The sequence below is a fragment of the Sander vitreus genome, unplaced genomic scaffold (assembly GCF_031162955.1).
Source record: "Sander vitreus isolate 19-12246 unplaced genomic scaffold, sanVit1 ctg311_0, whole genome shotgun sequence".
Taxonomy (NCBI): domain Eukaryota; kingdom Metazoa; phylum Chordata; class Actinopteri; order Perciformes; family Percidae; genus Sander; species Sander vitreus.
Window position 1 is genome coordinate 1 of NW_027595461.1, and position 10,686 is coordinate 10,686.

Below are 10,686 nucleotides of genomic sequence, written 5' to 3' on the forward strand. Positions count from 1 at the left end.
GCCATGATATGTCTCTCTCATGGGTGGGCTAAGATGTGTGTGCCAGATTCCAGATCGGCCCATCTGAGCTTTCATTTTCTCAAAGGCGGATCCGTTCACTTTATTGGTTATCTACATAAAGTGAAATTTTCATGCCATGGGACCTTTAAGATATTTTTCTGACTAAAGTTCATACTGGAAAGAATTGTGCAGTGTGAAACCTAGTCTGTAATATCCCCACTCAATGATGAACTGATGGTTTTATAAATAAATTCTGCTAAATATGATACAATTACATGAACTAGCAATACATAACACTTTAACTAATGTATCCCTACATTATTGTTCCAATAAGTTAACCTTGTCTTGTGCTAAATCTTAAACATAGTGGGACAATATGTATTTAATGACACAGGATACATGTTAGTGCTAAGCTTGGATAAGAATCATAAAGAACACAGGACAGTAAACTGTGGCCACCTCATAGCCCAATACCCTTATGTCACAGGACAGGACATAGAACAGTAATACATCTTCCTGTAAATAACTAATATCTCTGATAACATCATATTCTTGTGCATACTGTTATGGCCGCTCTCTGTTACAGAATTGGGCCCCTGCAGGCTGTGAGAAGTTAGGAAAGTGTCTCAAAGTGCCCAAGTCTGAGCCCTGGAAGTGTGACTGGCCACACTGAGACGATGAGGAAGCAAAACCTGAAGATGTGCCTTTCTACAGAACAACAGACAGACAACCCTATTATTTAAAAGGATATGTTTCTGATTTCTTTGTAAAATGGTTGATGTACAATGTTAAAGAGAAGGTCATGGGGTAAACCAAGGGAATAATGTTGATATAACAACATTACATTGATTATGCAAATAGCTCTTTACAGCTGTGATTTTAATGAGCCAACACAAGTTCTACCTGTTCTGAAAAAACGCTGCATTAAGAGCCACTGGTTTACGTCAGGACTCCTTAATGTGGAGCAGATAGGGAAATGTATTTATTTTTTAATCTAAGGTAATAAATAATGTGATATCATGCTGGATTATTGGATTAATACTGTATCCTTTTTACGTGCATACTGCAAAACGTGGGTTTTAATAAAAAATATTTGTATTACTTTGTATCATAACTATTTTTGGGACTGTTAACCAAACTGTTTCTATTCAGTTGGACAGATTACTGGCAGGCCCTGACAGAGCACACATTACATAGTGTTAAGTCATGTTTAGCTTTTTCAGTAGTAGTGCCAAATAGCTGCTGGTGTGAAAATATTGCGCATATTCTTACTAACAGTCATTTCCTAAACAGTACAGCTGAAAGGAAATCGCTTGTTTCAGGAAACAGACAGAGTGAGCTGTCTTTCGCAAATGAACTCGTACCATCATGTCAGAGGACCATAATAGAACAACAACCATGGAGGTGGACACTGCTTTTATCAAATCCAAGAGGGGGATCCTGAAAGTAGCAGAGCTGGTGAGACAATCTGCACATCACCAAAAGTCTGAACATTTTTTAGCAATAGAAGTACTTAAAGAGCAAGGATGTGTCCTGTACGTATAACAAAGGGTGTAACCCTTTAGAAGAGGCAATAACAGTCACAAAGTTGCATATCACAAATTTGCTTCATATGTTAGTTAATGTAGAACTAGTTTGTTGATAGAAGTGACCCAGATTAACAAACCAAGAACATTTTAGAGGCTGAAAGAGCAACAGGATCAGTTTGCATTAAGAAATGTGATGTGAAAACATTAGCGGAGACTCAGTTCCTTTTTCTACATAAACTGCGATGTGCAACATGTTGTATGAAGGATGGCAATGAGTGAATCAGAAGAACTGATGTGCTGGTCTCTGCCCAAAGTTTAAATGCACAAGGTTTTAGAATTAGAATGTTCTATTCTTGCATTAACTATGTTTCTGTCTGTTGTATCTCTTTCTCTGCTTTAGGTGACTCTGTTTGTGGCATTTGTATGTTTCGCTGTAGCAGCCACACCAAAGTACATTGCAGCCACAGTGTTGGAGTTTCTGATCACTTCCCTCCTGTTGGTGCTGTACATGTTCAAAATCAACAAGAGGCTGACTTTCTTCTTTTGGCCTCTCATTGTGGGTGATGTTTTACAGCACATGCATGTTTTAGCCAATACTATACATGTGCATTTTTTAAAGTTTGTAAGTTCTCTGTTCTTTTCTTCACTTCAGGATGTTTTTAATTCAGTGTTTGCAGCGGTCTATTTTATTGTCTTGAGCCTGGTGGCATTGACTACATACACTGTCACAGGCACACTGGTTGGAGGGGTGAGACACATTTCTTTTTCTTTAATCTATAATGGCAATCTCAGTTATGTGGGCCCATGTTCATATGTGGATTTTAGTTTAACCCTATACTGTGCTTTAGCTCAACAATATGAAGTGTGAAGATTTAGCTTCTCTTTCTCTATCCTTTTTTTTCTCTCTCTCTCACTCACTCACTCACTCACTCACTCACACACACACACACACACACACACACACCTACCCTAACCACAACCACAAGTGCCTAACCCTAACCCTAACCCTAACCTTCACCACTGGCCCAAAAACCAACTTTTCCCCAATTGCACACATACATAGTCCTCAATTAACTGATCTTTAATCTGACCCTGGATGTGTTGACATGTATAGTGATGCATTTATTTTGAAACCTGCTCTTCATTTGCAGATAGTTGGTTTAATGTCAACTGGGCTGCTGTGTGTGGACAGCTACATGCTTTTCAAAAACATCACATTCAACAATCGAAGAAGTGAAACCCAGGATCAAGACAACCAATGACTAAATCAATTACATGAAATGAATACAGTATACTGTATGAGCATTAACAGGTTCAAATCCATACCACTGATTCATTTCCTTTAAATGTATTGTTAGGCTGTACTCTACAATAATTCAGAGTTCCAGTGTTCAGCATATTTTAGATTCCAACTGTATTCAAATTGGTGCTGCGACTTATTTTTGAAAGATGTTTTTTGATATTTTAAATTGACAGAAATCTAATGTACACAACAAATATCAATAAAGATTTTTTTCTTTGCCTTGTGACATCATGAGTTGGATCGGTCTTTCCACTGAGTGGCTCAGGATTGTGTTGTATGCAGCTGGGGGGCATCGCATTTCACATCTGGAGAAAGCAGATGTTGCGCTTTTGGGAAGCTCGCGCTGCGTTTCCGCGTTGTCATTGTTTCCGTTTCCACCTCCGAGAAGCCTCACGCCTCCACATATCTCTTTTTGTTTTGCCTTGAATCCGTTACGTGGTAGTTTGAGCTATCTGAAGTTTGAGAAGAGTTGACATCTTTTTTTTTCTCCAGCCATGGGGGACATCGAGGCTCCCAACTCGAATCGGCCGCACCAGAATGTCCTCCTTTCTGTTCTTCCGAGCAAAGAGTTCGCCTCCTCAAGGAAAGGAATGCTGCTTATTGCCGAAGTGGTAAGAAACGACCAGAGGTATCACTTCTGAAACAAATAAAACTCTTACTGTAACATTGTTTTCGTCAAATGCGTACAAAAGTCAAAGTGCGCTGCGTTTTTGATACTTTTACTTTCCAGTGTTCTAACAGTTATGGCAGCTGTAGGCAGCAATGTGCAGCTTTAATGCACATTTAGAAATAACTCTTTAACTGTTGAATATGGGTCAGTCAGTTTCCGTCACAAGGTTTCCATCTGTAAAGGGAGGAGCAGTGAGGATTTATAGAAACTAGCCTACTATGAGGTAAACATCTGAAACTTGGAGTAAACATTTTTCGGGATTATGGACACACTGCACAAAGACCACTCTAACCATTTTGTTCATTGCAAAGAGTCATCTGTGCTGTCATGTGATCAAGCTAAATAACGGTCTGAGCTTCTTTCAGTCTCCCAATAATCAATTTAATCAGCCAATGTTAAAGTTTGTAGAGGAGTAGTTACTTTTTTATTGACTGTTCAAGTGGATTTTAACAAAGCAGGACCTGAACAACTGTGTGTGTGTGTGTGTGTGTGTGTGTGTGTGTGTGTGTGTGTGTGTGTGTGGTGTGGTCTGTGTGTGGGGTGTGCATGTCTGTGAGGTGGGGGGAGCAGTATCATGCATCTTTTACAGGAAGGGTCTTCTTGCAGTATATATCTGCTATATAAACCCTCACATTTGTGTCATGTGAAAAAGCAGTCTTCTTCCTCACAGTCACATCCTTCACTCTGTTGCCATAACATGTTGCCTGGAGCACAGTCCTGATTGTGTGTGAATGTAGAGCTCAGCAGCCCCCTACACACACGCACACACACACACACACAATACAACCTCTTTACAGCTACTCAACAATGTGACTGTGATCTTCACCCCGAGGCTAAAATGCTTCTGCATAATTAAACTAAAAAGCCCATTGGCCTCTATTGACACTAGACAGCAGAAGTGTGTCCTGCTTTGTGCATGTAGGTGAGAGTGCACCTCTGGTTTAAACTTGGTATTAAGTGGTAAGACAGGGGTACACTGTGCAGGGTGTCGGACCAAACCTCTGCAATGTATTACTAAGTTACTAAGTATTATTAAGTTATGGTTTGTATGGTTGAACTTCCTCCATCTTTGACATTTAAAGGGTCAGTTTAAATACAAAATGAGGAAACAAGTCTTGCTTATTTACCTATTATAGTATCTAGCCATGCAAATTTTGGGTTGAGTATGGTAAAGTCTGACGGTTGACAAATGTCTCATGTCTCATGGCAGTGTTCAATGAGCCCACAGTCACTGAACTCAACAGTCTGTAAGATAGAGTGAACGCAGCCCGTAGCTTTTCCATTCATGGGAGTATTAGTCAGACACAGATCCTGCTGAGCATGCATTATTATACACAGTGTGTGGTAGAGCACTGTGTATCAGTCTCAGCCAGCAACAGGCCCTATAAGGAACATGAAATCACAGGGTGTAAACTGTGCTAGAAAAAAAAGATTTTTGTAGCGTTTGAAATATTTTCTAAATGCAAACAAGCTGTTAATAAAGGGTACATGGTGTGATAAATGTGTGCAAAGTGTGCCTCCTCTCTAGGTGGTATAGAATGATTGGATTGTAAGAATTCTTAACTCAGTATGTATTGTGTTTGTGGCCTCAGGATTTGTGATGTTTTCAAAGTTTAAAAGCCCACAGAGATGCTCAGTAGATTCATCACACACCCTTTGGGCAATGCTTTGAAAATATGCTCTCTCCAGTCTGAACCCACTTCAAAATACAGTGTATCTTTACTACAGAGTTTGCAAAACAAACAATTAGGCATTTAACCGATTAGTCATTCGATAGACAATTACCAACTATTTTAACACTTAATCGTTTAATTATCATCAATTATTAAGGAAAAATGCCATACAATCTGTATAGCTTTCTCATTGTGCGGGTTTGCTGCTTTTCTCTGCTATGTCATAAAATAAATAGAATATCTCTGGCTGATGGTCGGACTAAACAAGATATTTGAAGATGTCACCTTGGTGGGGGAAGTTGTAATGGATGATTTGCACTATATTTACTATTTTTATCGACCAAACGATTAATCGACTAACAAAAGAACAAACAAAAAATGTGTTGGTTGCAGCCCTAGAGCAGTCTCACTCTCCAGACATGAAACAACATGAGAACTAATTTAGCTTTCTGATGTGGTGTGTGATTTTGTAGACTATGCAAGCTGATCCTGTCCTGTTGTTCAGTGCAACATTATCATCCCAACATCCCAGACTTTATTCTCCAAAAGCAAACATGCCTGAGGATCTATTGAGGAACTCGTAGGAGAGCTTCTATAATTAACCTGGAGCTGTTTTATGTCCTATTACAGAGACATGTTAAAGATCCCTGACAGGATGCTGCTCAGTAGCAGCATTTGTACAGCAGCTGCAGCAGTTTGGGTTCAGTCAGGGGGAGTTCTTAACCTCAGGCCAGTGCACTGTAAGATGACTGACTGAGACAAAGACAAGATGGCCGGGCCTGTCTGAGATTACAGTGTCTGGACATGCTTTCATTTGTACTGATATAACCTGTCCGGCACTTCTAATGGAGAGCGTCAAACACACGGCAGGCTCATGTACTTGCAGTGTAACTATACTTGGTGCAAACACAGTGCGCATTAACGGCCTCTTTCATTTTAACAGCTTTGTATTTGTGGGTGCACTTGCACAAGCATGTTTGTGTGTGTGAGAAAGAACGAGAGGGATTCAGTGTAACAGTGTACAGGCCTGTGTGAATAAACATTGTCATTTAACTAGCTGTATCTCCTTACAGGAAGTGGGCCCAATGCTGTAATTCACACAGATTTACAGCTTCGGAACAGTGCAACTTTATCTCAAAGGGAGAAGATCAAAGAAGATTCAGTTTCATTTTATTTATCAGTTGGGTTTAAAATGTGAATTTGCCTTTGGGTTCAAGCAGCTCACTTATAAATAGATAATACATACATACATGCATTCAAGACAGGAGAAACTGATATGTGCTTGTTCAATGTCTTAGTTTACCTTTTGCTCGAGGATTCAGTCTTAAACTTTTCATTGATCTAAACATGTCACTTGTTTTTCTCTCTCTATTTTTAATCGTCTCTTTAGGCACTGTCCTTTATATCATTTGTGTGTTTCGCGGCATCCACAGCAGCAGCCTTTGTGACAGTTCCCCTGCTGGAGTTCCTGGCGGCTCTCTTCTTGTTGTTCGCTTACTCCACCAAATTCAATGAGAGGTTTAAAGGCTTCCTCTGGCCTCTTATGGTGAGAGCAATTGTAAAACTCTACAGTGGCATGCTGTTGTACTCGAGAGTGTTCCAGTGCTAAAAGTAGAGAATAGTGCAGTAATACAAAGTTTCATCAAGGTTTTTCCCTCTGAATCATCCTTCTTTTCTCTCAAAGGATTTCATGAGATGTGTGACCGCCTCCATTATCTTCTTCATCATCTCAATAATTGCAGTGTCCAAATATGTGGACAGTTCCTCTAAGGCTGCTGGGGTAAAGTCGACGTTTGCTATCTACTATCTCATCATAGCCTACACCACCATTATTTATGCATCACAAGTACATGCAGCACACTTCACCTTTGTCCAATAATCTCAGTTCATATTTCACCTGTAGTTTTTCACTGTGTTGATATCAAATGTCTTTCTTTTCACAGATATTTGGGTTCATTGCCACCATCGTTTTCGCTTTAGACTTTTACCTAATTTTTAATGAGCTGGCCACTTTCCTGAAGCAAGGTGGAGGGGAGTCCCATGAGGAGCCATCAAGACAGCAAGGTAATACCCCAAATGAAAATCTGATATAAGACCATATATAACATATATGTATATTACTGTAAATAAAATATGATGTATGTTTTTATATATGGACTTTATTTATTAAAACATATGGCTATACATTACATACATACTTTATATAGCCATGTACGATATGATTTACTACATGGTCCAGTTTGTTTTGCACATGGAATGCACATACCAGAAAATTCTATATTTTTGGGATATTTGTATTCTTTTATTTTAACTTTTAACATTGCCATTGCCCAGATTGACAGATTTTTTTACTAGTTATTTAAGGAACAATATTTCAAAACCTCATATATGAGCCTTTTTGTTATTAAACTATAGTATATAAGTATTATTGGTAAAAGTATGTTGGACGTGGAACTGGAAACGTCATTTTTAGATATATGTATATATGATTTTTTTTATTGTACATGCCAATATTGTAAGAGTCCTCTGCTATTTTCTGGGATTAAAGTGTTGGTTCGTCCAAATTGCAAAAAAAACCACCTTTTTTTATTTACCTCTAGCTGTATGTAGCCTTGAGATAGTTTTGGTTTTGTTGCCCATGTTTAGAAATATCTGTGTCTGAGATGGGATTCCATTTCCGTTTCTAAAAATCCAAAAAACACAGTACCTTTTATTGCAAACAGAAGTGCACAACTTACAGCATACATAGACAAACCGCTTAAATATTATAGAAACCGCTGTTATGCATGCTACGTTTTGCCTTTTTCACTTTGATTTTAAGATAGATAGATAAATAGACAGATAGATAGATAGATAGATAGATAGATAGATAGATAGATAGATACTTTATTAATCCCCAGGGGGAAATTTACAGTTTGCACTGTTTGTACACAATTTATCTCTGGGCAGTTTCTTTATTTTTTAATTATTTTCTGTGCTATTAGATGTCACAAATGAGATACGTTGACCTCTTTTACATTGCGGTGGTGGCACAAGTTTCAGAGAAGAATATTTTAAGACCTTAGTGAATAAAACTGAAACTATCTGCACTATTTGATACCGCTAGAGGGAAGTGAGTATGCTTTATGTGATGTGGGTGAACCAACACTTTGAACAACAAAGATTTACTGAATGTGTCAAAGTTTGCACTTTGTGTAGTTTCAAAGAAAAATAGATACAGAGATCGATAGATAATGCCATTTGCACAGGTACAGTTGTAACTCTTAGTAAAGAAATACAATAGAAAAATATAATGAAAATATAAAAGCTATATAAATATATATTAAAATATATATAAAGTATAAGAACAATATGAAGACAAAACAGCTGTAAGATAAAGTCAAAATTGTACATAAAAACTACTTGTGAATATGGATATTATTAATATTATTGATCCTGAGTTTTTTCCCGTTGCTATTTCACACAGAAAACATAATATTACACTGGAAACATACCTTGTACCTTATAAAATAGACCCCATAAACGTTTTCTGCGATATCATGACTCAACCTCAAATACTTTAATCCATCATACCATCCTCCCATTGTTTCAAAGATGGAAATGTCTTAAAGTACTCCATTTTATTCAATTACTTGTTACTTTCTCGCATGAAAGTCAGTACGCTTGCCAAAGTCTGACTTATTTATGTATATTCATTTACTTATTTTGTTTTCTAGATGAGTTTTCAGACTCTGATTCGGACTGAGACCACAGACCAGCACCACCATGGGATCTTTACCAGCTGACATGTTTGATCATATAAAACAAACCTTTGCAGGAGAAATTTCCACTGCTGAGCTATCATCTGCAAAGATGCACACGTGTTTTATTATGTCACAAGGTTACATGAATACTATGTACAGTATAAATCACATCAAGGTTGCATTATTGGTTGGTTAAATACGTGCATTCATTGGTAGTTGGGGGACTTTCTCGCTACAGTCTCCTAGAGCCAAAAGGAGGGGGGACCAGACCCTGTTCACTTCTTCTGTTGAGCATCCAAGGGTAGAAATGTATTTCACACATCAATCATGTCAAGACATTCAGGAAACAAGTCTAAACAGATGTGTCAAATATGTTTAAATTACAAGTGTTTTTAAAATAATGCTTTCATGCTCAAACTCATATCCAGTGTCTTAGATGATTTGGGGAAAATATAAATGCCAACCTGATACTTAAATAATTATAAAGCTGTGAAATTGTTCTTAAAAGCTGTTTGTACGATCTACATGTGGGAGCATGTCTCTAAATCTGAAATAATGACTAATATTGACATTTTGGGCATGACCCTATTTACAGACATATTCAACTACAACACTAAATTAATGTCATTAGTGAATAAATGTTTAGGAGTACTAATAATGAAGTATGTAAGTGCATCATCTTCATCATCATTTATAATGTTACAGTATTACTAAAATAACTCATGTACAGTATACAGAAGAACAGATTGGTTGCAGGTTGGCTGGTTACAACCTCTGTCCAATTGTCTAAACTCTACAAGAGTGTATTTTTATAATTTGAGGATAATGTTTGTTTATCTGCCTTTAAATTTGACTTTTGGGTCAACAGAGTTCCTGTGGCGTTCTGTAGTGCGTGACATCTTCTGGGTCATTACATAGTTTTTATGTCCCAAAATGTTAAAGTAGTTAAACATTTTCAAACATGTTCAATTAACCCCAAATTCGAGACTCTCCTCTTATGTGTCAGTTTGTCTGCTGTAAGTGCTTCTTACAACCTGTGTTTGAATAACAGTGCATTGAAGCCACCAAATGCATTATTATTTTGTTAAATGCTAGATATTCTATATGTGAATCTTTTTGTGTGTATTGAAAAGCATCCATGCTTATTGGTTGTGCATTCACTTGTTTTTGCATGTATGTTTGAGTCTTCAGTTCTTCCACTGCCACTACTGAAGAACTAGATGCACTAGAACGCCACAGTGACTGTTATTTGTATTTACACTGCACTACTAAGTGTTACAACAGCACTGTGAATTGAAAATGGATGACTCAACGGCTGTTCAGAGCAATTGGCATATTAATAGTTAAGAAAAAGAAAATACTACCAAAGTTGCAATTACATCCAATAATTATTCACCGTTGTGCTTTTTATGGGAGAGTTTTGATAGTTTGTTACTTCTGTTGGTTCATCTACTGTATATTAAGATTTAGTTTAAATGTTGCCCAGGCAGGAATATGCAAAAGTCGTCGTAAAATTGAGAAGTAGCTCCCAATGCCAGCTGAGCGCTTTATGTGCACACATCTGCCAGGGAAGGAATTCTTTAGTTTATCTGCAAAATTCAACATCACCAAATCTGGAGATGCATGGTTTTCACTGGACAGCTACAAAACTCACCTATACCCCTTCGCCAAACAAAATTTTTAAAAATAATCCTCTGATCAAGATGAACACAGCACCGTTTTATAAATGAGGGCCTCTTGCTGAACTATTGCTGGTAATATATCAAGT

The 10,686-nt window shown here is 37.7% G+C and overlaps 1 protein-coding gene across 2 annotated transcripts; it reads left to right on the forward strand.

The window, feature by feature from the left end:
- Window positions 1-11: 11 nt before the first annotated feature.
- LOC144513666 (CKLF-like MARVEL transmembrane domain-containing protein 3) lies at window positions 12-10,061 on the forward strand. Of its 2 annotated transcripts, XM_078244842.1 has the most exons (6): window positions 2,186-2,277; window positions 3,325-3,443; window positions 6,566-6,721; window positions 6,860-6,955; window positions 7,119-7,239; window positions 8,892-10,061. In XM_078244842.1, exons 2-6 carry the CDS (start codon window positions 3,327-3,329, stop codon window positions 8,918-8,920), a joined length of 519 nt encoding a protein of 172 aa, XP_078100968.1. In that variant the 5' UTR covers window positions 2,186-2,277; window positions 3,325-3,326; the 3' UTR covers window positions 8,921-10,061. The 2 variants fall into 2 exon arrangements, with proteins under 2 accessions (XP_078100969.1, XP_078100968.1); XM_078244843.1 differs by lacking the exons at window positions 3,325-3,443; window positions 6,566-6,721; window positions 6,860-6,955; window positions 7,119-7,239; window positions 8,892-10,061 and adding exons at window positions 12-1,458; window positions 1,930-2,085; window positions 2,681-3,058 and having other exon boundaries at window positions 2,182-2,277.
- The last annotated feature ends 625 nt before the right edge of the window (window positions 10,062-10,686 follow it).

What these genes read in the sequence shown, in the direction of transcription:
- LOC144513666 (XM_078244842.1), top strand. Translation starts at nt 3,327, where the DNA reads ATGGGGGACATCGAGGCTCCCAACTCGAATCGGCCGCACCAGAATGTC. An exon ending in TGCTGCTTATTGCCGAAGTG is followed by an intron (nt 3,444 to 6,565) that starts GTAAGAAACGAC and finishes TCGTCTCTTTAG; the next exon opens with GCACTGTCCTTTATATCATT. An exon ending in GTTCCTCTAAGGCTGCTGGG is followed by an intron (nt 6,956 to 7,118) that starts GTAAAGTCGACG and finishes TTCTTTTCACAG; the next exon opens with ATATTTGGGTTCATTGCCAC.